Source organism: Gopherus evgoodei, chromosome 1, assembly GCF_007399415.2.
Source record: "Gopherus evgoodei ecotype Sinaloan lineage chromosome 1, rGopEvg1_v1.p, whole genome shotgun sequence".
Lineage (NCBI taxonomy): Eukaryota > Metazoa > Chordata > Testudines > Testudinidae > Gopherus > Gopherus evgoodei.
The window spans coordinates 17,030,804-17,055,906 of NC_044322.1; the positions used below are offsets into that span (position 1 = coordinate 17,030,804).

The window sequence follows — 25,103 nt, forward strand, 5'->3', positions numbered from 1 at the left end:
ATCCCACGAACCATAACTTTCAAAATGGGGGCAAAATTCTGTCCCTGGATAAATGCACTTGGCTCCCATTGACTTCCAAAAGACCTGCACATTTGCATCAAAAGGCAGAATTTGGTCTTAAGTGTATATAACTACAAATGTCATTAGTGATCATGAAATTTAGCCACACTGTTTGACCTTCTATGGCATTTCATTTCACAGGTTGCCAATACGTTTCCTTTTATTTGTACTTTAATTTGATCAAGTGACCTTTCCTTCTTCTATTAAGCAATACGATAATATTTTTTTCATTGTGTCCTCCTTAACTTTGAATAGCGTAATAAAAACCTTTCTAAACCTTTAGCTTTCCATAAGCCAAATGCTTGCAATCTCTCATTTTATGTCAGACCCGCCATGTCTAACAAATTTCAATGCCTTTTCTGTAACTTTTGAATCTCAACTATGTCTTTCTTGGGCGATATAACCATAATTAAACACCATCTCCCAAGGGAGGATGACTATCTTGTAAAAGAGATGTCATTATAATTTCCATGTTTTCAATCCCCTTTTTAATGTACTCAAGTGCGTCTTATGTGCATTTTTTAACTACTGCTTTACACTGGGTTAATGTCTTCATGGAAACCTAAGGAATAAGAGAAGCTGGAGTTGGAAAAGATATGCTAAGTCATCTAGTGCCACCAACTGTCTCTGCAGGATTGTTTTCTACATTTTCTAGATAATTGTCCTGTCTAGTTTTAAAGTGTCCCAAGAAATGGGAGCACATCCATGGAGAACCTATTCCACAGTCTAACAGACTTCACTGTCAGGAAGTTTCTTGTGGCTGTTTAACAAAATATTACTTTTCTTAAATGAATCCTGTTTCTTAAATGAATCCTGTTGAATATTTTTCATTAAGATTAATTAATTTTAATGGAAAATTGGGATTTTGATCCAACAAAATTTATTGAGAAAAATACCTGCTGTCCACAGAAAATTTCCATTTTTCATTGAAATATTGAATACCCCAAACTCAAAATATTTTGGTTGAAAATCTAACTATTTCTATTTGGAAATTCTGCTATGGTGCTTCATGGGAGTTATATTTCAGTTGTCTCATGTCCCCATTCTCCTTTATGGACTGGGCTTCCCAGACAGACTATATCTCCCATGATGCACCATGGCTAGGTACACTCACTTCCCCTCTCCAAAAGGGGAGACCATAGTGCATCATGATAGATATAGTTCCACTGGGAGGCCAATCCATAGAGAAAAATGGGAGCTTGAGGCACCCAACTACAACTCCCATGAGGCACCACAACTCCATTTCCTGATTAACATTTTTCAGTTTTTGGCCAATTGTTTTCAGCTTTCAAATTTCCACAGGAAAAAAAACATTTTTTGACCAGCTCTAATCCCATTGCTTGTAGCTTCAATACCGAATGCCACCCTAAACTTCTTATCCTGTATAAGGGTCTGTCCACATGGACCTGACTTCAGGATTGGGTCCTTAGTCGTTACTTTGTCAAGCGCTACACACAGACTTTAGTAGAGTTAAACCTGCAGAGAATTTGACCCAGTGTTTCTCTTATTTTTATGTGCTACACATGGCTGTGCAAAATTGATGATCTTTTGCTGTTTCATGTAGTTTAGCACTCCTACAAATTTAATTTTATTCATCATTTTGAATAAATATCTAGTTTACATCAACAACTAAGGGGAAATATTATAGACTTTTTTTTCTTTAAAGCAAAATAATATCCCTAAAAAGTTGGCCCAATTTTCACACAATAGGCCTGGTTTTGCTTGAAAAATATACATGCCTCTGTGGACAACTCCCACTGACTTCAATATGCCCTGATTTTACCCTTTGTTTTTCTCTGTGAGGTAAGCAGTTGGGTTCCTGGGTCAGCTGAAAGAGCTGTGTGTATGTGTAAAACAGTGATGTGTAGGAGTATACTAATTGGTTGGTTTCTAACTTTTTTCTAGCTTTTCAAGTGTCTTTGCACTGTTGCACCTTACATTTGAAGCTGTCCTTCTTACAATGCTCCCAGCTCTTTCATACTACCCTTGTTGCTTTTCAGGTAGTAAAAACCTCTTTCTTAACATACACAGCTTCCCCCATTCAAACAGCAGCTTAGTGACCTTTATCTTTTTATCCTCCATCATTCAAGGACCAACCTTTCTCCCCATCCTAATACCTCATGTTTTCATTCATTCTAACTGTAGCAAAATGTTTGGTCTAGCTCTCTCCTGTTCTGAATAACAGCTTCAGCTTTATCACTCTGTTTCAATCAGTTCTTGCTGCCTCCTGGAGATGGCCCAAGGCCATTCACAGCTATGGGGATGGCTCGCAGTCATTCTACTCCCTTTGCCCCTCTCTCGCTAACCCTTTCCCAGCTCATGATCAGTGTTGTCCAGAGTCTCCTCTTCAGACTTGGATGTGATTAGTCAATGCCAAAGCAAATTCATGGCATCCCTCTTAGTTGAATTGTGTCTTTCCATCCAGACTCCTCCTAAAAGCATCCACATTGACTCAACTTCCCTTCACTTTCTCTCTTACAGATTTGCTGAAATATATTGAGATATGTAAGCTGTGGAGTTTTTCTGATAACACTGTGGCAAAAGAGGTGACTTCACGTAGTTTGTCTTATTTCCCATAATTCCCTAAAACTAACTAGCTTGTGTTTACTAGTCCCAACAACTGGCTGCTCTTCATCTTGTGACTAGATTAAGGCTATTTTTGAGGTGGGTGAGGTTAGAGGAAGGAAGGATGGACATATTTACTATTCCTGTCTTGCTTTGCTCCAGTTTTATTAGTTGAACCTGAATTTATTTCAATCTGTTGGAATAACTAGGCAGATTGCTATCACTCAGGAAAATTCTTAGTCTTGAACATCTCTGTGTTTTAAAGTCCTTTGGTCACCAGTAGTCACTACTATTATGTAACAGATAAGCCAGTGGAATATACAGAAGGAAATAATATCACAAATAGGTAAAGCAGTAGCCACATTCACCATCTTAAACAAGATTTGGTCATAAGAAATGTAGAACTTAAAGACCAAACTATGGATCTAACTCAAAAGTTATTTCCATTTTAACACATGGATGTAAAGGCTGGAAATCCACCAAGGTACAGATAGACATCTAAATGCCTTCAAAAGCATATTATATATTACTTGTATTATGGAACGAATTTATAACAAATGCTGAGTTTTGTCAGAGTTTGACAACCCCTCCTCTGCACAGTTATCCAGAAAAAAAGATGGAACTATCTGGGACATGTGTTAAGAATGAAGCCAGAACATCTGTCATGGCAGGTTTGCCATTAGGCAGATTAAGAACGTGCAAAAATGGGCAATTTAAAGAATCTCGCTAACAAACAGAACTTAGAGAGGAAAAACCATAAGGAACTTAACAACACAGAGGCCATGTAAAATGCAGTCCAGGATAGACAGGGATAGTGGAGCCCTGTTCATGCCCTTCATGTCATTTGATGACGTAGGAAGGATTCAGATTCAGATTCAGTTGCTACTGTTTGGCCTCATTTTCACATTTCACTAGTGCACTGTAGACTCCAACTTCTATGTCATTAATAAAGATATCAAATAAGACAGGACAACTGGTGACCCTGGAAACACCACAAGACATCTCCCTACAACTGGATGCATGCTTGCAGTGGGGTGGTCACTCTGCTCCTACCTGGAAAGGCTTAAAGCAGTCCAGGAGAGGGCTGTGGCAGAGAAAATCTGGGCTAATGGGGAAAGTAGCCATAACTGTAGCCAGAGCAATCAGGGCCCAGCTGGCCCTTATAAGAGGGCAGTGGGCCAGAAACACACACAGACACTCTCTCCAGCTTTGAGAAGGAGGGACCTGGCTGCAGGGAGCTGAGAAGGTACCTGGAGTGGAGCTGGGCTGGGGGAAGGCCAAGGGAGCTGGGGACCTCTGGCCTGGAAACCCCCCAGGCTGTGGCCTAGTAGAAGGTCAACTAGGTACTGGAGTTGCAGGGGGCAGCCCACAGGTAGGCAGAGGTCCACCCCCCCCTTGCCTGTGATGAGTGGCTTTTACACTGCAGTCTGCCCCAGTGAGCAGGGGCTAGATGGTGACTGGCAGTAACCCACGAATGAGGCAAGGTGGGGATAGAGGGTTGGGGGTTCCCCCGGGTGGGGAGACCTATAGAGACTGGTGCAGGCATTGCTGGGGGCAGCCTCAGGGTAAAGGGGCACTAGGTCTGGGAGGGACACAGGGGCCAGCGGCAGCGGGATACTGGCCTGCAGAGGGCACACCAAGGGCCGGAGAGCTAATTCCCTGAGATGAGCAGCAGGAGGTGCTGCGGTGGTGAGTCATCACCCTGCTACAATGCTCATTAATCATTATCTTCGGTTATGGTAACTCAGCCAGTTATAAAGCCATGTAACAGGACTCAGCTCCAAGCCAATTTGAATTAATTTTGTTATTAATTTCATGAGATACCTAAGCAAACGCTTTCCTAAAAATCAGTAGAAGTTGGTTGCCTAATTGCCCTTTGTTCCTTTGAAAGTCTGCCCCTAAAAATTTAAGATGCAGACAGTAATTTTGTAATTTTATCAAAAAGAGCAATCAAATTTGTCTTGCATGATTTGTTCTTTAAAAAACCATGCTGCTTGTGCTTATTCTATTACCCTCTGGATTTTAGTAATTTCTTTTCCAATATTTGTTCAATTATTTTACCAGGGATAGAAGTCTAACTTGTAATGAGTTACTCACGATCACTTGTAAAATTTTTCCCTCAGCAGATCTGTCAAGCTGAGAGATGATCAGTGCATATGAGAAGTTTACACTATTTTTGCCATTGTGCATGACCTTAAGTCTATCTCAGTTAAATTCCATTTGCTATTGTGCTGCTCAGACCCCAAATATGTTTAAATCCATCTAGATTTTCTCACCATTTTTAATAGATTTTATTAAGCAAAACAACCTAATGTTAACAGAAAACTAAACCAGGTTTTTTTTCTTTTTCATCCAGGAGTTAATCTATGAAAGGACTAGTTATAACACTGAAACTTTGAGTTTCTTGTTATTATTTCCATTTACACCTATTCTGGTGCACTATGTCATGAAGTCAACAGAAATTGAGGCATTCAGCCGGTAGCAGGATCAGGCCCTAAGTGCTGTATGAAAGGCAAAAACACATTAGTCAAGGAGATGCCCAAAACTCCTGAAAAGAACTGACCATCTCAACCCTAAACAAGCTTCCATTGTGCTGAAAGGTGTTAATGGCTGCCACCAGAGAGGTCTTGGATCTAAACAGACCCACAGACCTCGTTAAAGCCAATGGGCATGCCATGCACTCTTTCAGGTTCAACAGAAAGAGCACCCAAGCCCAGTTATATAGTTAAAACTGCTGGGGACTATGGAGCTAACACCCAAAGCACTAAGCCACATGGCAGGACTGAGATAAACTATGTGGACTGAGGAGTTTACAGCAGGGTAGTGTTGCCAGGTGCCCAACTGGAAAGTCTTGTCAAAAAGAGTAAATGTACAGATACCAAAAGTCTGGTTACCATGGGTGGCAGAGGCAACGGGTCATCAACCTACACCAGCCCCTGCTAAGCCAGGGCCCCCTGCTACCTGCATCTAATGGGCAGGCAGGCTCTGCATCAGGCTGCAGCTCCAGAACAGAGGGAGCTCAGCTGCCGTGGGGCAGGGAGGTGGAGAGGATCCAGCTACTAGGAAGCTGGAGAGTGGAGAGCAGTAAGCGTTGGGGGTAGGCAGGAGAGAAGTGGGGGGCGGGGCCTGGAGAAAGAGGTGGAGCAGGAGGCAGGGCCTGTGGGGAGAGGTGGAGCAGGGGGCGGAGCCTCAAGGGACAAGGTGGAGCAGTTGTCAGCAATTAGAAGGATGTAGTTGCAGGCTGTGTATATTGGAAGCTCAGAGACAGGAGAAGAAGTGAGCGTGATCCTGAGAGGATGCAGAGGGACATAGCACAGAATTATTGAGCACAGAACTCACTAAAATGACACAGTTAAGGATTTCCGAACAAGGAAGCTCTCTGCTATTGATTTTACTGTGTGCAGGGAAACAGGTCTTTGTGTACATTTTTTAAATCAATAAGATTACACCTAGAATATACTGACTCTTATCAATTTCTTATCCTAACAGGAATAAGCATGCAGGATCCTCAATACTGGCTAACTGCTCATGCCAAAGTCAACATTATAAATGCACTTCGCTTCCTCCCGTAGTACATCAAAACCAAGCTTCCACGGTATCATCAGACTTACCTCCATTTCTAGCTACTTTTAATTATTCTCTACTCTGAGAAGCAAGTGCTTCAAGGCAACTAGCCAGTTTGGAAAATCCAAGTCAATGAAGTCCACTGGGGCTACCTTTATCTTTTATTAAATTATCCAAAGAGAACTTTTCCAGTTTAGAGAGACAATTTTCCCTCACTAAGGGTGTGTTGGCTTGACCCTGCCAGGTGGATACTTAGTAAAAATATTAAGTTGTTCTAGCCTTATTTAATTCTGAATCACTTTCATTGGACTCAAGGTGAGGCTCGCTGGTCTAACTACTAGGATCTTCCTTGGCTCAATTTTAAATAAATCTATCCCATTAGTGATTTCCCCGTCCCTCTATTTATAAGGGTAAATTGAAAGTCCTCATCAATATCCGTGCTGTTTCACATTTCACAAATGCAGAATGGACTTTGGAACCCTCAACCACATTCCCATCTAACAGACTGATCGCTAGAGACAGTGTTTCATGGTATCGCTGCCCACTTGGAGAACAGCTGAAAGAACCTGTAGGTGTTTGTTAGTAGCTGGCCTTTTGAACAGCTGGGGTCTTTTAGCTTCTGTTGAGAAAGCAAGAGGATGTGTTTGAGCCTTCCACAGGTGCAACTATTTTCTCCACCAGTTAGAGGACGAACAGAAAATAACAAGATATGAAACAAAGTACAGGAACCAAAAGAAGAAAGTAGCAAATAACTGAGTGAAAGAGTTGTTGATTAGGGAAATTAACTACTACATTCACTGGGCTTTAAAGCTATGTTATTTTAAAACAATGGTGTTTCAATCATCATGAAAACAGATACAAATTTATTCCTGGAAAGATTCCTTTTATATAACTATGTAAAATATTTTATTTCATTGTTTTGGCAAGCCAAGTGTACACTTGAAACCATATTCCACCGCAAACAACAAGGAACACATGAGCCTTCTGCCCTACCCCCCCAGCTCCCTCCCATGATACAAATTTAAATCTGATTATACTTTCAATATCACTTTCAATGAGTCTTGCTTGCTCAGTCTTCAGCTTGCAAGTTAAAAGATGTTTTTTTCTAACTGTTAGACCTGGAAAATTCAGTCTGATCTGAAATAATATCTAGCTATTATATGGCACTTTCCATCAATAAACTAGAAAGTGCTTTACAAAGGTAGCATGTTTTTCTATCCTATTATCAGTTTACAGAGAAAGAAACTGAGGCACAGAGAAGTGCGGTGACTTGCCCAAGGGCACACAGCAAATCAGTGGCAGAGCTGGGAATAAAACCAAGAACTTCTGCATCCTGAGAGCCTCAAATCAAGCTGGATTCTGTAAGGCTGTGACTAGATTGGTAATAAAAATTATAAAAGTTTCTGGATTCAGAAATTAATGATTCTGTCAATGGCACATGAACCAGAACTCAATCCAGCTCTCTCTCTCCCATAGTTGGTTCTACAGAGGTATCAAGAGCAAACAAAAAAACTACACTAAAAACTTTTTCAGGTCAGTAAAATAAGTGAATGGGACTCTGAATGCACACAGGTGTTTGTTTGGGTTAATAAAGAAGGGGCCAGTTTTGTACACTCAGTTTTCTGATCACAACAGCAGTTTAAAACTAGTACATCCTTGTCATAACCTTAGTCCCAGATTTGGACCTTAGCATCCAAAATATGGGGGTTAGCATGAAAACCTCCAAGCTTAGCTACCAGCTTGGACCTGGTACTTCCTGCCACCACCCAAAAAATTAGAGTGTTTTGGGGCACTCTGGTCCCCCTGAAAAACCTTCCCTGGGGACCCCAAGACCCAAATCCCTTGAGTCTCACAACAAAGGGAAATAATCCTTTTTCCCTTCCCCCCTCCAGGTGCTCCTGGAGAGATACACAGACACAAGCTCTGTAAATCCAAAGAGAGTGACTCCCCCTCTCCGTTTCCAGTCCTGGAAACAAAAGCACTTTCCTCTTCACCCAGAGGGAATGCAAAATCAGGCTAGCAAATTCAACACACACAGATCTCCCCCCTGATTTCTTCCTCCCACCAATTCCCTGGTGAGTACAGACTCAATTTCCCTGAAGTAAAGAAAAACTCCAACAGGTCTTAAAAGAAAGCTTTATATAAAAAGAAAGAAAAATACATACAAATGGTCTCTCTGTATTAAGGTGACACAATACAGGGCCAATTGCTTAAAAGAATATTGAATAAACAGCCTTATTCAAAAAGAATACAAATTAAAGCACTTCAGCACTTATATTCATGCAAATACCAAAGAAAAGAAACCATATAACTTACTATCTGATCTCTTTGTCCTTACACTTAGAAACAGAAGACTAGAAAGTAGAAACTACTTCTCCAAAGCTCAGAGAAAGCAGGCAGACAGAAAACAAAGACTCAGACACCAACTTCCCTCCACCTAGAGTTGAAAAAATCTGGTTTCCTGATTGGTCCTCTGGTCAGGTGCTCCAGGTGAAAGAGACATTAACCCTTAGCTATCTGTTTATGACAATCCTAGGGCCCAATCATGCAAGGTGCTAACTGACTCCTGTAAACTGCTCAGCTTCCACCATTCCTGGTCAAGTCTCTGAAGTGGTGATTTTCTGCGATGCTGAGAACGTACAGTGACTTTATTTATATTTGTGTGTGCTCAGCAAAGGGAGTTCTGTCATTCATTTCACTCAGAGTTGTATTAGGACTTTTAAAACAGTAAGACTTTACTACCTTCCACTAGAAGATGAAAGCACTTAGACCCAGATCCTCAAAGGCATTTAGGTACCTAACTCCCACTGAAATCAATGAGAGTTAGATGCTTTAAATACCTTTCAAGATCTGGGCCTAAGCCCAGGATCAGGTTCTATGCCTGTAAAATGCAGAACTAACAAAATAACACAGTAAGAGCAAACGAAATCCACTATATTAAAAAAAGAGAATGATCTATTCAGACATTTTTAAATTTAGCGGGTCCGAAGTTTTAACGCATATGATGTTCTAGAAAGTTAATTGCAATTTGAATTTAAAAAAAGATACAAGAAAAATATATATATGCGCACTGATTAAAAACTGCTCAAATCAGATTTTTTCAGGAATCTCTAACAGCATCATTCATGTTCATATCCTAAGAAGAAGAATTTATAGCTGATCAGCTTATACTTGAGAAGTATAAGCATAAATACTACAGTGGAAAACTGATAAGCATATATCTGATAAGTACAAGCTTACATTTCTACTGCAGGGAACTGATAAAGGAAAGTATGTGCCAAGGTATTTTATTTTTCTAGGTATTTTATTCTCTTATCACTTTTCCACTATTTTTTTTTTAAAACTATTAAGTTTAAAATCTAGGACCACATTGAAACTTTGCAGCTCAGGCTAGCTGTGCTAACACATAAAGGGCTGGAGACCATGGGTGGTTCTTTGTCAGCCAAACTCCTTGAAGACCACTAGCAGAGGGGTTTCTGTACTTGCTTCTCTGTTCCCTCCTGCCATCCCTACCCCTCTCAATGATTCCCTACCCTTCTCCTAAAAACTGTGATCATTTTGTGCTTCTTATGCAGGTCCCACATTCCTGTCTGCATGGGGAATCTGATGTGCAGGGAAGTCTGGGAAGAAATTCAAAACAATAAAACTGATCAAGTAAATTAATTAAAAGTTTTAAAATTTCTAGCTTTTTTCAATTAAAAAGTCATCTTTATAAACTGTAATTCTAATTAAAACTATACAAAATAGTCTTGGATCCGGCGGTCTGTGTTTTTTATCAGCAATTCTTATAAATTTGTATTATCCAGAAACTAGACAGGCACGAGGAATATCTACAGTATAATTCTCTCATCATTGCCTCTGAAGGGAAAAGGGGGAAATCCTGGTGTCATTGAAGTTAACAGCAAAATTTCCATTGACTTTAATGGAGCTAGGATTTCACCTGAAGAGTCTGCAGAATTTAGTCAACGAGCTGCTAATGAGAATATAAAGACGGGGGACATTTTTTATAACAATTTTGTTAATTGCTTCTTGTTAAAACTCTGCAAATGACTATTTGGGTGGAAGTGGTGGGCCAGATTCTGTCCTGTTATGCCAGTGTAAATCCAGATTTATATCCTGGTAACAGGGCACAGAATTTGGCTCTCGGTGTCTAGTCCTTCACCCTTCTTTGGGTTTACTGAGCATAGGTTATAATACATGATTCCTTTTCAAATTAAGCCTAGTAATTTGCCTCTCTAGTGGAAGAAAAAAAACAAAACAAGCCCTAATTTGCACTTTCATTGTTCTCAATTACCCAAAACCAAATAACACAGATATAAGTACTCTACAGGGAAAAATAATTTACATCAGCCTTTGAAAACATTTTTTTATATTTACTTACTAAGAAATTTCCATTCACTGCCCACTTGTACATGTATGCACATAGCACACCCCATCCTGCAAGGTGAGGGTGGGTACTCAACTATATCATGGGAGACACTCAGCATCTCTCAAATAGCACACATTTACCAAATAGGTTACGCCCCGGCATTTATGTGATGTAAAGAGATCTTTAGGCTATTAATAATTTCTGTGGCACTGTAAGTGTAAAGGGATTGTATGGCTCGTGCTGAATGAATAACAGGGCTTGAAATCTAAAGGTATAAATGAAAACACCATATAAAATTGGAGTATTATGGCCAAATAAGTTCTTCCTAGGCATTTAGGAAAAGATGGGTGGTTGGATATAACATGTTTTAATACCTGAGGGCCATGCTCTGTATTAGTGTATGTATCTGCAAGCCCTATGGAAATCAGTGGCATCTGTACACACCTATCCTAGGGTAAAATCTGGCCATGTGATTTTATCATTGGCAGATAATCATTTGTATTAGAGCAGTTTATCTGAGATTCTGTATATTATTAGTAGATAATAATAATAAATGCTACAGAGAGGAAGGATGGTCTCGTGGCTAAGGCAATGACGTAGGACTCAGGCGACCTAGGTTCTCTTCACAAATTGTCCACATGCTTCCTTTGTGACCTTAGGCAAGTCACTTAGTGTCTCTGTGCCTCGGTTCTTCATCTGTGAAATGGAGACAATATTGCTTTCTGCCTTGTCTAGTTAGAGGCAAGTGTAACCCACACGTCTTCTGGGTGTGGTGTTCTGTCCCCTCTAGTGGTACCGAGAGAGAGAGATTGAGTCTGCTCTATAACCTTATCTAACTGCCAATTGGCTTTTAGCTCATGCAGTAGAGGTTCATGCCCTAAGCTCCAGACATCCCAGGTTCGATCCCATCCACCAACAACCAAGGTATGTCAGTATTACGCAAGGACAGAATATTTCAGTATGTTTGTACAGGCCTAGCACAATGAATCTCTGGTCTCAGTTGCAGCCTCCAAGTATTACTTTAATATACATTATGTATAGTCACAGTTCCATGATTTTTTTCAATTGTTTTAGAGCTGGGATTCAACCACTTTGTTACATATGAAGAGCACATGGTATCCCTGCCCCTAGTTTATACCATTAACTCTACTTTGCATAATGACAGGTTTCAGAGTAGCAGCTGCGTTAGTCTGTATCTGCAGAAAGAACAGGAGTACTTGTGGCACCTTAGAGACTAACAAATTTATTTCAGCATAAGCTTTCGTGGGCTACAGCTCACTTTTTTGGATGCATAGAATGGAACACACAGACAGGAGATATTTATACATACAGAGAATATGAAAAGATGGAAGTATGCATACCAACAGGAAGAGTCTAATCAATCGAGATGAGCTATCATCAGCAGGAGAAAAAAACTTTTGAAGTGATAATTGAGATGACCCATAGAAGATGTGAGGAGAACTTAACATAGGGAAATAGATTCAATTAGTGTAATGACCCAACCATTCCCAGTCTCTGTTTAAACCTAAGTTAATTGTATCTAATTTGCATATTAAATTGAGTTCAGCAGTCTCTCTTAGGAGTCTGTTTTTGAAGGTTTTTTTGTTGCAAAATTGCCACCTTCAAGTCTGTCACTAAGTGGTTAGAGAGGTTGAAGTGTTCTCCCACTGGTTTTTGAATGTTATGATTCCTGCTGTCAGATGTGTCCATTTATTCTTTTGCATAGAGACTGTCCGGTTTGGCCAATGTACATGGCAGAGGGGCATTGCTGGCACATGATGGCATATATCAGCGGCACTGCTATGGGTACTCGCATGGCCCCACAGTATGTCAACATCTTTATGGCTGACTTAGAACAACGCTTCCTTAGCTCTCGTCCCCTAATGCCCCTACTCTATTTGCGCTACATTGATGACATCTTCATCATCTGGACCCATGGAAAAGAAGCCCTCGAGGAATTCCACTGTGATTTTAACAATTTCCATCCCACCATCAACCTCAGCCTAGACCAATCCACACAAGCGGTCCATTTCCTAGACACTACTGTGCTAATAAGCGATGGTCACATAAACACCACCCTATATTGGAAACCCACTGACCACTATACTTACCTATATGCCTCCAGCTTCCATCCAGGACACACTACACGATCCATTGTCTACAGCCAAGCTCTAAGATACAACCGTATTTGCTCCAATCCCTCAGACAGAGATAAACACCTACAAAATCTCTATCAATCATTCTTAAAACTACAATATCCACCTGCTGAAGTGAAAAAACAGATTGACAGAGCCATAAGAGTACCCAGAAGCCACCCCTACAGGACAGGCCCAACAAAGAAAATAACAGAATGCCACTAGCCATCACCTACAGCCCCCAACTAAAACCTCTCCAGCGCATCATCAAAGATCTACAACCTATCCTTAAAGATGATCCCTCACTCTCACAGATCTTGGGAGACAGGCCAGTCCTCGCTTACAGACCGCCTCCCAACCTGAAGCAAATACTCACCAACAACCGCACACCATACAACATAAACACTAACCCAGTAATCTATCCTTGCAACAAAGCCCAATGCCAGCTCTGTCCACATATCTATTCAAGTGACACTATCATAGGACCTAATCACATCAGCCACGCCATCAGAGGCTCATTCACCTGCACATCTACCAATGTGATATATGCCATCGTGTGCCAGCAATGCCTCTCTGCCATGTACACTGGAAAATAATGGGAAAAAATCCTCTTTAAAAATCAGTTTTATCTAATCTGGGACTATAAACACTAACATGCACAAATCATAATTGTATGGTTATTGCATAGTGTCACTACAGAGAGAGGAGTCAGTTTGTTTGGATGGCCTAACTGTTCATTTTCATAGGTTGGAAATGTTTGACTCTTTAAGTTTAAACTTAACTTGGAATTTCCTGGGTTTGTAACGCTTGTTTGGGGAATAATTCAACATCTCTGTGATGTTTAACCCTTAAATTACTGACATGTTCTCAACCTTAACTCCAGCTTAACAAAGTTTTGATCCAGAAATAATAAATAAGAATTATTACTATTTGATACAGTTAGTTTTTTATTACTGAAAGGAATCACACAACAGTGGATGGAGAATAAATGGTTACATATTAAAAAACCAGTGATCAGAAGAATACTAAATTCTGTTTAATTTATTTCTACTGTCCAACAAATCTCAAATACTCATAACAATCCTATGCGGTCATAACAACATTTATTCTTAAAAGTTTGTCCTTAAAAAATTGCCCTTGGATAAAGACCTTGAATGTCAAGTTTCAGCCTAGAGCAAATTTCTACAGCCAAGTTATGAATTCTTGTTCGTAACGAAAGTGCCAAAACAACCTTAACTACAGCAATGATGGTACTGCTGTAGCAACAGTGCTGCTTTTGAGAAAGTAAACATAGCTCTAAAGACAGCAATTTCTCTCTCTCTCTCTCTTTCTCTCTCTCTCTAATGTGTACTTAAACTTTTTCAGTTTAAATAACTCATGTGAAATACTTTCTGGAAAGATAATGATGTGAAATAACTACATAGACCAAACAGTAGATAATGCTTTTGGATAATGTAATGTATATCTTACTAACACACACCTGAATTTTTGTCTTTGCTTAAAGGTCTCTGAGACTGCTTTGTAATCTTAGGGTCCTGTCTTTGCTCCCATTTGGTTATATCAGCTGTACTTGGAGAAGGATCAGGGTCTTAAACATGTTGGTCAAAATTAAAATAATTAATAAGCCATTTTCTAGAAAATTGGGGAAAACATTCCCCAGACCATGTTTTTTTTAATAGGGTATCATATGATAGGGAGGAAGAGAATAATCTCTGATTGCATTAGAATGATGGTCTTTCCTCCCTGAACAATGAATATGCATGTCATACATTTAACAAGGGAAAAGGAAGCTTTGGATGACGAAGAGCTCCAGGAATAGTGACCCAGCAAAAAAATAAATGACAAATTAAAACAACCTTTAATAACAAAGCTGGGGTTTAGTATTCAAAATATCACCATTAATAATATCCTAGAGAAGAAGGATACAAGGGAGGGGGGTTATTTTAATGGCTTAGTTTTCAGAATGACATATTAGCCACAAGGAACATTCCTTGCCACCTGGATTGCCTATGGAATCTATTAGCCAACAGGGTTTTATTCACAGAAAAAGGCTGTAAACTCAGAGAGAGAGAAAGAAAGAGAGAGACCCTGCAGAACTCACTTCATGATATGCAGAGATATTTATTTTATTTTATTTTATTTTATTTTATAGTGTGTGTCTGCACAAGAGAGAAAGGGACACACTTATTAGGCAATGGAAGAAACCCCAAGAGAGGGAGGGTACTTCTAAACAGAGCCATTTATTTAATTTGTGTTTAAAGAGAGATTAATTTCAGGAATGATTGCACTAGACTTATAGCTTTAGACAAACCAGAATATGTACATTTCAGCTCTGCTAGACAACATGCTATTTGGACGATACTTTTCTCAGAACACAGGCACTTGAAACATGTGCGACACGGTCTCTCGTAGTACATATTTCTTAAAACTGTTGCCAGTGAGATAAATCTGAATACAAACATCTGGATTAGTTGTCAGCCAGAAATGTTTGTCTTTACCAATACATAGACTCTTTACCCAATGCAGGCTAATATCACTGAAAATGGGTGTTCCTCTGGATTTGCCACTTTATTACAAATTATGGCTCCTACAGACGAACTGAAGAGAGACAAATCTGAAGCTGCAGTGTCCCCAGAGGGTTTACCTATCCCAGTAATAATATTCAGAGCCCCTACAGAGATCTCAGAATGCTTTACAAAGATGAGTGAGCATTATTATCCTTGTGTTACACACCTGGGGAAACTGAGAGGCAGAGCCGTTTAGGGCAAGTTTTCAAAGATGCTGAAAATCCCCAGCTCCCACTGAATTCAAAAGAGGAAGAGCACCTCTGTTGCAGGTCTGCAGCTCTACTGCAGCCTATGGGCTATAGTCATGCCTGTGGCTGCTGCTACTCCTCCTATGCAAAGTCTTTTGATCAGTTATATTCCCCTTCTCTCAGAATCATGAGCCATACACCTCCCCATCCAGTGCCATAGCAGAGATTGAGATCCCACAGTGCAATCCCATAGAATGCAAGGGCATGCACCAATCCCACTACCTTTTGTGCCCACATGCCCTTCCCCCTCTGTCTTGCTACTTCCTAATGGCAGGGGACCACAGAGAGGGAATTTTGCTATGAGAGAAGGCCACGGAGCACTGTGGACTCCATGGCAGGAAAAAGCAAAGGGATTCTCCTAAAGCTTCAGGATGGGGAAAGGCAAATTCAAGAAGAGCTGTTGACATTGCAGGGAGGCAGAGATATCCCCAAATAATTTTATAATACAGGGTGCCCAACAGTATGATTCTTTGGTATTCTTGCATCTGAACATAGCTAGAAGATAAGCCCCTTGATGCTAAGGTTTACTTTCCATTTCTACAGTGAGCTCCTTTTGGAGTATTTACAATCAAACACTGCAAATCCTTTGGAAGAAATGACAAAATGAGAGCGCGGCTAGAGCCACCCTTAGGTAATTCCCATGATTAAGATTCTGAGCTTTAAAATGAGTCTATAAAGGACACTGTGAAGTCAGAGAAAACCAGTGTTCAACTATGCCCCCTTCTCTGCAGACGGTGAGTTGCCAAACAGGATCAAAAGTCTTAACTGCAAGAATTGTCAGCAAATTCAAAAAGGATGTGAACTTGTGTGCTGCAAAGAAGGCAGGCTATTACATAACAGCAATGCTGCCAGACCGACTGTAAGATACAGTACATTGGGAAGCAGTTCCCAAAAGAAGACTCCATGTTTTTTATAAAAACTGCTGAAAAAACAAAACAGAATACATGCCATTGTGACTAATGTGGCTAACAAAACTGAGGAAGAGGCATCCTCTCTATCCCCACTTCTTGATTCCTTCTTCACTTTTTCTTCTTCCCTAAGGTATGCACAGCTGAGTTCCAACAACATAGCAGCATCTACTTGGAGAATCTCTTGTATAAGGTCACAATCAGCAATTCTAATGCTTATTCTCTTTATCTGATCTGTCCCTTCCAAGGCTACACAGTAGTTAGAGTTTGTTGAACCACTTGCACTCTTGTATTATTTTCTCTAAACAGGTTTCTTTCTAAATGACGCCATTTCAAAAACACTATTATTTACTATGGGCAATGTGGTGACAGGCACCTCTCAAACCTGTGGACAGAAAACTCTGGCCAATTAATACCATGTTAAGCTTCCCCTGTTTTTATTTTTCTAAATGTTGTTTACATTTGATTCCCCAAAAAAATAACATTTAATTTAGTTTAATACAAAAAATGATCAGAAACTTAAACAGGAGGAGAGCCTGACATTCATAGGACATACAGATCTGACAGGCTAGATAGATGAATGAAGGGACAAAATACTTACACAAGAGAAAGAACTTCTTGTGGTTTACTATACACAAGTTATATGTATGGTAGTACTTAGCTAATTTCATTGCACTCAGGTACAACCTTTGTAACCAGCCTAAAGCACATCTGAAGCAGCATCTAACTAGGTCACCATAATTTTATTAACTATGCTTTGGACTATATATCCAAAAATAATATAGATACATATTACGGAGGTGAAATCTGAATTGTTAAACTATATCATAATGGTAGTTTTATCCCCAAATGGTCTAAAAATACTATATCTTGGAGCCATAGAAACCTTAAGCCGTAGACATTTAAAACAAAGGTAATGAATTCAAGCCCTCAGTTTAACTTTTCCTGACAATAGGCAGACATGAGATCTTTGCAAGATCATAGGGTCTATAGTAGCTATTCACACATACTTCTGGCTTAACAAAGGCAAGAAGGGGATTAACACGCAAAAATCAATAAAATAAAAGTAAACTTTATATTATGATGGACCAAAAGGCAAATAACTAAAGAAATACCCAGATGGTCACACAAATATTGCTGCTTAAGAAAACAGCAAATCAACAGCCAAAGAGCCAGTCACTGTCACCAGTGGAAAACAAATCCAACTGGTTCTCAAGTCAGCAAGTTTTGATATCAAATGCCTAATACACTAATCATCTCTCTCTCTTGGTCACACTATCACACTTGTGGTGCTCAAGCTGGTGCTTCCTCTATATAAAAGAGAAGAGCAATCAGCAGAGCTTCTCCATGAAGGCTCCTCGACTCTAAAATTTGCTACACTCCATTGGTCTGCCAGAGCTCAGATCTGTTAACCTTCCAGACCCACTGCAAAGCCAATTTGTTTTCCAAAGCTTTAGAGAATAAACTGGATGGAAATCTCACGTAGATAACTTACAGCAGTATTAATGAGACAGTGGGCCAGATCCTTAGTTGGTGTAAATCAGCATCGTAGCTCTGAGGCGTTGGTTTGGTCTCACTCTCTCTCTCACCCAGGCCAACCTCATCTTTCTACACAGAAAGTGGGGGAAGGCTACCTGGAGGAGAAATAGGGAAAAACCCTCATGCTTTGCCACCACCTCAAGTTCTACAGAGGGTAAAGGAGGCTCCTCCTGAAAAAAGGACAAGATGGTCAGGTGGTTACGGAACTAAGCTAGAATTGAGAGATTTACGTTCCAGTCCCTTCTCTGTCACAGAATTCCTGTGTGACCTGACACAAGTCACTTAGCTTCTCCATGCTTCAGTTTTCCATCTGTAAAATGAGGATATACCACTTCCCTACCTCACAGGGGTATTGAGAAGATAAATACATTAAAGATTGTGAGGCGCACAGATATTATGGTGATGGAGGGCCATATAAGCTCTGGGAGAATCCTTTCCTCCACAGAGGGGCTGGAGGGCAATAATCATTTCAGTCTCTCTCTTCTCCAGGGCTGAGGAAAGGAAGAGGTCCTTCTGCCATGTCCAGCATAAGCACCAAGTCTGGAGTAGGCCTGCTGGCTAACGTATCAGTTTCTGGCAGACTATGAGTGGAGAATACTAATTAATTCTCCATTAGCTATGCCTCTAAACCAGGTGGAGCTAATGCAATGCCTGTCAGCACACCAACTATGACCATGCAGAGAGAACAGCAGTGGCAACCTAATGAATAACTCTTCCTGCCTCAGAGCCTGAATATCACCCAAAGAATGTCTGTAAGAGGTATCCATTTTGCTTCTGTCCTGCCCATGCAGTAAATTAAAGTCCTAATGGTGCTACACATCAAAAGAATTATAAGTAATCCCTACCACACCAATGGTTCAGCAATCTAACTTCAAAAGCAGTTCATTCTGGCCTTACAAATGTATTTATTTCTGCAGTTCACTGAACATTGAGTTTTACACCATTGACGCTGCTCCAAGCACAGAGACTTACCCTTCAGTCTCTCAAATTTTTGTATCAAAAGTCTCAAACTTACGGTAGAATGTTGAATGGGTATCCAGGCAGGTGCTTCGACTGAGCATTTGTGGGAAGGGAATCTGCCATGGCTCTGCTGCAAATAAGTGAAAATGGCATTATACACAATACAGTACGTGCTTCAATCCTTCACACAAGGAGCTCCATTAAAAATGGAGCATCAACCTCATCTTTGCATTTCCTAGCATTTGTTAGTACACATGAGACCTTTCAGAGTGATTTGCCAGGGCCATGTGTGAGAAATTAGGCATGTAGGTACCATTATTAAAAGGGCACTGAAATTTTACCCATTAGTTTTGCTGTGTATTTAACAGTTTTGAAGGGGACACAAGCTGCATCCACTCTGAACCCCAAACAACTGCCATTTGGCATTCCTTAGCTCTGAAACCTTCAAAGAACAAGGACACAGGGCTTAGGAAGTACTTAGGGTTTGGCTTTTAACTCTCATCTTCACAACAGGCTGTATGTCTCCCCATGTTAAGTCCATATTCTTTTTACCAATGATAACTCCAGCCTGAACCACCATTACCAACCTTATTTTCCAGCACAAGTGTCTCTATACCAGTTTCTCTAAAGGCTTGTTTTGCGGCTCAGCAGAAAGCATGGCTTCCTGTCCAAACCAGCTGGGGGGGCAACCCTCTCAGAGTTGATATATGTCACTCCCACAATTCCCGAAAACCTGACTGCTGGAACAAAAGAACAAGGAGTTACTTTAAACTGTTTTCCCACAAGGCAGCCCAATCCACTACCACTAGGACATTGGACAGCTCTCCCTGTAATATCTCTTGCATTTGTTGGGATCCAGTTAAATTTTACCTAAGGTTCCAAGCCCTGGCAAGCCAATTAAACCTAATCACACAGTAGCTTGGGTCAGAGTCCCTGCAGAAACATTCAGAATAATTTTGGGATCTGCCACCTCTATTCTTTGCTTTCATATAGGAATCAAACCATTATTTATTTGTTTCAACTGGAGGAGTCATGTAATTATGTGTATTCCAGAAGCACAGAGGTGCAGATACAATGCAGGATGAAATTCCTTTTCATTCACAACTTAAGCCAGGTATACTGCAAACAACTAAACAATCTTTTCACACTGAGAACACAATCTCTGTGGGCAGTAAGTGATTTAGACTTCACATGGTTTTCAGCTTTGAGCCTGATGTGAACACATTAACTAATTGTGCTATATGAGGAACTGTACTGTGTTCTTTACCCACAAATAATAAAAGTGGTACAACGATAAATACTTTTCAAGCAAAGAAGTACAAGTCTCAGTTTCAGATATGTATTCCCCAAATCTCAAACCTGGTGATTACCGGTTTCTATATTTTCATATATATACCTCCAATGCACATTAAAAAGAGGGACAAATTGCCAGCAAGAGGCTATTTACCATTAAACAAAATCTCTGAAAAATGTTCTTTAATAGAAGCTGAAAAGTCACCAGTATTATAGCAGCAATATTCTATGGACATGTTTTTATCTCCTAAAAGTAAAAGTGTGAATGTGGTAGCACATTATGTAACCTAATCAAAATAATAAAACCACAAATAGACTTTTATATATCTGATTGATTAGAGACATTGTTAAGCTTTTCGGGTTTTTTTTTTAAAGTTGTATGTCTTGATTCTTTGGTCCCTACAGAGGCAAATGCAGGAACAATAATGACAACTTACTCAGCACACAACTTTCAGATACTCATATCTTTGAAAAAATCAACCCATTTTTTCCAGTTGAAGTTTTTAATACTGCAAAGGGAGACATCCATATAGCAACTCTTTTTCATGGGACTGCAGCGGCAAATCCCTTTGTAGGATCAGGGCTCAAGACCATAAGTTTCTCTCCAGTGAGAACTATGTCCATGCCAAATGTAACTTTCAAAGTTCTGCTATTTCTGTACCTTCATTAAAAAAAGAAAAAAAATCACCAGACTGCTTTACAATATTGTATTTTATTTTATACGCTCTTAACTAAAACAGCTGCATGGTGATAAGTTGCAAAACAGCTTCTATTATAAAACCTTGTTTTTAGAAGTTCAAGACTTAAAAATATCTGTTGGGCAGAGTCCTACTAAGAAAAATTTCAGCCCCAAAGGCAAATGTTTTAGAAAGTGGTTTGCATCAGCAAGCACAGGGAAATCATGGAAATTTTTCTGCAGTCTTAACCACAGCGGATATTGCACTTCCACAGAAGCCAGTGGGAGTTTTGCTAACATAGGGACTTCAGGATCAGGTGAACTTTGACCACTTTTCAAAGATAAACATAAACAAGGTGATGAAAACCCACCATGTTAAATTCTCTCTGTTCCATCTAGCCCGAGGAAACAAAGTTGTGTGTGTTTAGTTTCTATATTTATTATTAATTTTAATATAGATTAAACTCATATGCTATATGTTGCTATATGGGAAAGCAATTTCAAATAAGTGATCTTTCTATTTGGACTGGAAAGTGGCAAGGTTTGTGTTTCTCCTTAGTTTGTGCAGGCGTGAAGTTCATAATCTTTGGCTGGCCTCCAAGGAAGGAAGTCCTGTCTCCTGCACACATGAGCTTCATTCCTGAGATAGACAGTTTTTAAGGGTGGTTGTAGTCCCAGAAGAGGACGAGTCCTTTAGGTGACCTGGTCCCCATCTATTTAGAGCCTTACAAATATGGAATGGCATCTTAAGCTTGTCTTAATGTTGTACAAGAATCCAGTGGAGCATATAAGGAGTTATCTGCTCTCACTGCTGCATTTTGCACCAGTTGCAGTTTTTCTAGGTCTGATACTTTCAAGCTCAGGCAAACTGCTTTGGAATAATCTAGTCAGAAAGCAATGAACACCATGCATGATCAAGGCAAGGCTGTGATCAACAAGAATGGAACACTAAATTCCTAGCCAGTTGGAGGCAGTAGAATGCCTTTCCTGAAGGTACTGTGCATACAAGTCCCAAATCAATGAGGAGACTATTAGGAGCCCTGAACTGCAGACTGCCTTGACAATTCATGAGCAGAGATCATCAGCTAGAGGAGACCGCATCACGGTAGTGAGCTCTTCGGCAATGTCATGCATTAATTCCATGTTGATTGTATTTAGCTTTAACAAACTTCTCATCCATACACTGGTCTCGGCCAAATACTGGCTTACCTAGGTTTTAACGGTGTTAGCACCAGTGGTCAATGACAGATAAAGTTATATACCATTGGCATACGAATGGCACCTGAGCCCATGAAGTCTCACTAATTCTTCTAGTAGGACAATGGAGTGATTAGAACCTGTGTAATTCCATAGTTGCATATTCTGGTGGCAGAGATGCATTTGTATACTAATACACACTGTGTGGAAGGATTGACACCATTTTAGTGGGTTTCCCTTTTCACTTTCCACATGCATGATACCAGGATGCTGTGATCAGCCATATCTAAAGCCGTGGAAGGGTCAAAGAGGGGGAGTATGGATTTCTGCCCCTTATGCCAGGACAGCAAGAGATTGTCCATCTGCCCCATGCCCAGTACCAAATCCTGTCCTGAAAGGCAATTAGGAAGATCCTAGAATAGTGACTGTGGACAGATGTGTTTTGAGCCAGTTTTCTGATTCTAAGCAAAGTAACTGTAAAACAAAGAAGGTTTGACACCAGACAGTAGTTGCACAGGTCTGTTGTATCTATAGAAGGTTTATTCAGGGCTGGCTGGATTGTAGCACGTGTTAAGGTGGGAGATAGAATCCCAACGTCTGATCTGGAAAAGGAAATCTCAATCAGAAGGGGCCACAGTTGCTCATCAAAGGACAAGAGTATTCTTTGCAAGTGGTGGGTCACGTTTCTATCAGGAGGGCCAAGGCTTCCTGAAACATGGACAGATTGAATTCAGGTATAATGGTATGGTTTTAGGTTAGTGCATGGTGTCGAATTTCACACTGTGACAAAGTTCCTCCTCTACCTTGGTGGGTCCTGCACTTATTGGTGGATTTGCTCACCTCAGTGATCTTCCCCACAGTCTGGATCAACTCCTCCTGTGTCTGATCAGGAGTTGGGAGGTTTGGGTGGAACCCGGGCCTATCTTCTACTCTGGGTTCCAGCCCAGGGCCCTGTGAATTGCAGCCGTCTATAGTGCCTCTTGAAACAGCTGCATGACAGCTACACCTCCCTGGGCTACTTCACCATGGCCTCCTCCAAACACCTTCTTTATCCTCACCACAAGACCTTCCTCCTGGTGTCTGATAACGCTTGTACTCCTTAGTCCTCCAGCAGCTCACTCTCAGCTCCTTGTGCCTCTTGCTCCCAGCTCCTCACATGCACTTCCTCTCCTCTGGCTCCTCCTCACCTGACTGGAGTGAGCTCCTTTTTAAACCCAGCTGCCCTGATTAGACTACCTTGATTGGCTGCAGGTGATCTAATCAGCCTGTCTGTCTTAATTGGTTCTAGCAGGTTCCTGATTACTCTAGTGCAGCCCCTGCTCTGGTCACTCAGGGAACAGAAAACTACTCATCCAGTGAGCAGTATATTTGCCCTCTACCAGACTCCTGGACCCCACTGGTCTGGATCTGTCACAACACACTGTGACAAGAAGTCTTCCTAGATACTGATCTTCTTGGCGAAGAAAGATAGTTCCAAAATAGCCTACTGACAAATGAAGAGTCTCAGACCTGGCAAGTTATGAACACACACTTGCCAGAATTATTGACATAAATGACTCACCCATAAATACCCACTTCCTTCTCCTTGACCATGGTTCTCAGAAGCTCTGTGCCAGATGGAGAGAGATGGAAGGAAAGTTGCATGCCAGAGGCAAACAAATTAAAATACAAAGAATTTCTTCAAGCTTATGCTGAGGCTGTGCTGGCAGCCAAGGCACCCTTCTCCTCCATTTCTGTACTGACCACCCAAAACGGCTTTACAGGATGGTGAACAACTTAACCAATGAAAAAGCAGCAAAGAATCCTGTGGCACCTTATAGACTAACAGACGTTTTGGAGCATGAGCTTTCATGGGCGAGTACCCACTTCGTCAGATGCATGTAGTGGAAATTTCCAGGGGCAGGTATATATATGCAGGCAAGCTAGAGATAATGAGGTAGTTCAATCAGGGAGGATGAGGCCCTGTTCTAGCTGTTGAGGTGTGAAAACCAAGGGAGGAGAAACTGGTTTTGTAATTGGCAAGCCATTCACAGTCTTTGTTTAATCCTGAGCTGATGGTGTCAAATTTGCAGATGAACTGAAGCTCAGCAGTTTCTCTTTGAAGTCTGGTCCTGAAGTTTTTTTGCTGCAGGATGGCCACCTTAAGCTCTGCTATAGTGTGGCCAGGGAGGTTGAAGTGTTCTCCTACGGGGATCTGAGGGAAGTGGCCTGTAGAATTTGATGTTGGAGAGTTGTCTGGCAGCCTCCTTTTGGTAGTCAGACCTGTTCATGATGACAACAGCACCTCCTTTATCAGCCTCTTTGGTTAATCTAAGTCGTGCAGAATGCAATGCCATCCACAGCCTCAGAAACCACCCAGACATTATCATCAAAGAGGCTGATAAAGGAGGTGCTGTTGTCATCATGAACAGGTCTGACTACCAAAAGGAGGCTGCCAGACAATTCTCCAACACCAAATTCTACAGGCCACTTCCCTCAGATCCCACTGAGGAATACACTAAGAAACTGCAACATCTACTCAGGACACTCCCTACATTAACACCGGAACAAATCAACACACCCTTAGAGCCCCGACCAGGGTTATTCTATCTACTACTCAAGATCCACAAACCCGGAAATCCTGGACGCCCCATCATCTTGGGCATTGGCACTCTCACTGAAGGACTGTCTGGATATGTGGACTCTCTCTACTCAGACCCTATGCCACCAGCACTCCCAGCTATCTCCTGAGGAAACTATAATGCATTGGTGACCTTCCAGAAAACACCATCCTAGCCACCATGGATGTAGAGGCTCTGTACACGAACATCCCACACACAGATGGAATACAAGCTGTCAGGAACAGTATCCCTGATGATGCCACAGCACAACTGGCTGCTGAGCTCTGTGCCTTTATCCTCACACACAACTATTTCAAATTTGATGACAATATATATCTCCAGATCAGTGGCACCGCTATAGGCACCCGCATGGTCTCACAATATGCCAATATTTTTATGGCTGACCTGGAACAACGCTTCCT

The 25,103-nt window shown here is 40.9% G+C and overlaps 1 protein-coding gene across 2 annotated transcripts in view; it reads right to left on the reverse strand.

Annotated features, from left to right (window-relative positions):
- The window catches only part of DLG2 (discs large MAGUK scaffold protein 2), a 1,569,268-nt gene that overhangs the window by 1,241,654 nt on the left and 302,511 nt on the right, over nucleotides 1-25,103 (reverse strand). For both annotated transcript variants that reach the window (XM_030558530.1, XM_030558473.1), the window contains one exon: nucleotides 18,971-19,045. In XM_030558530.1, the coding sequence (XP_030414390.1) occupies nucleotides 18,971-19,045 (75 nt within the window). The remainder of the gene's footprint in view (nucleotides 1-18,970; nucleotides 19,046-25,103) is intronic.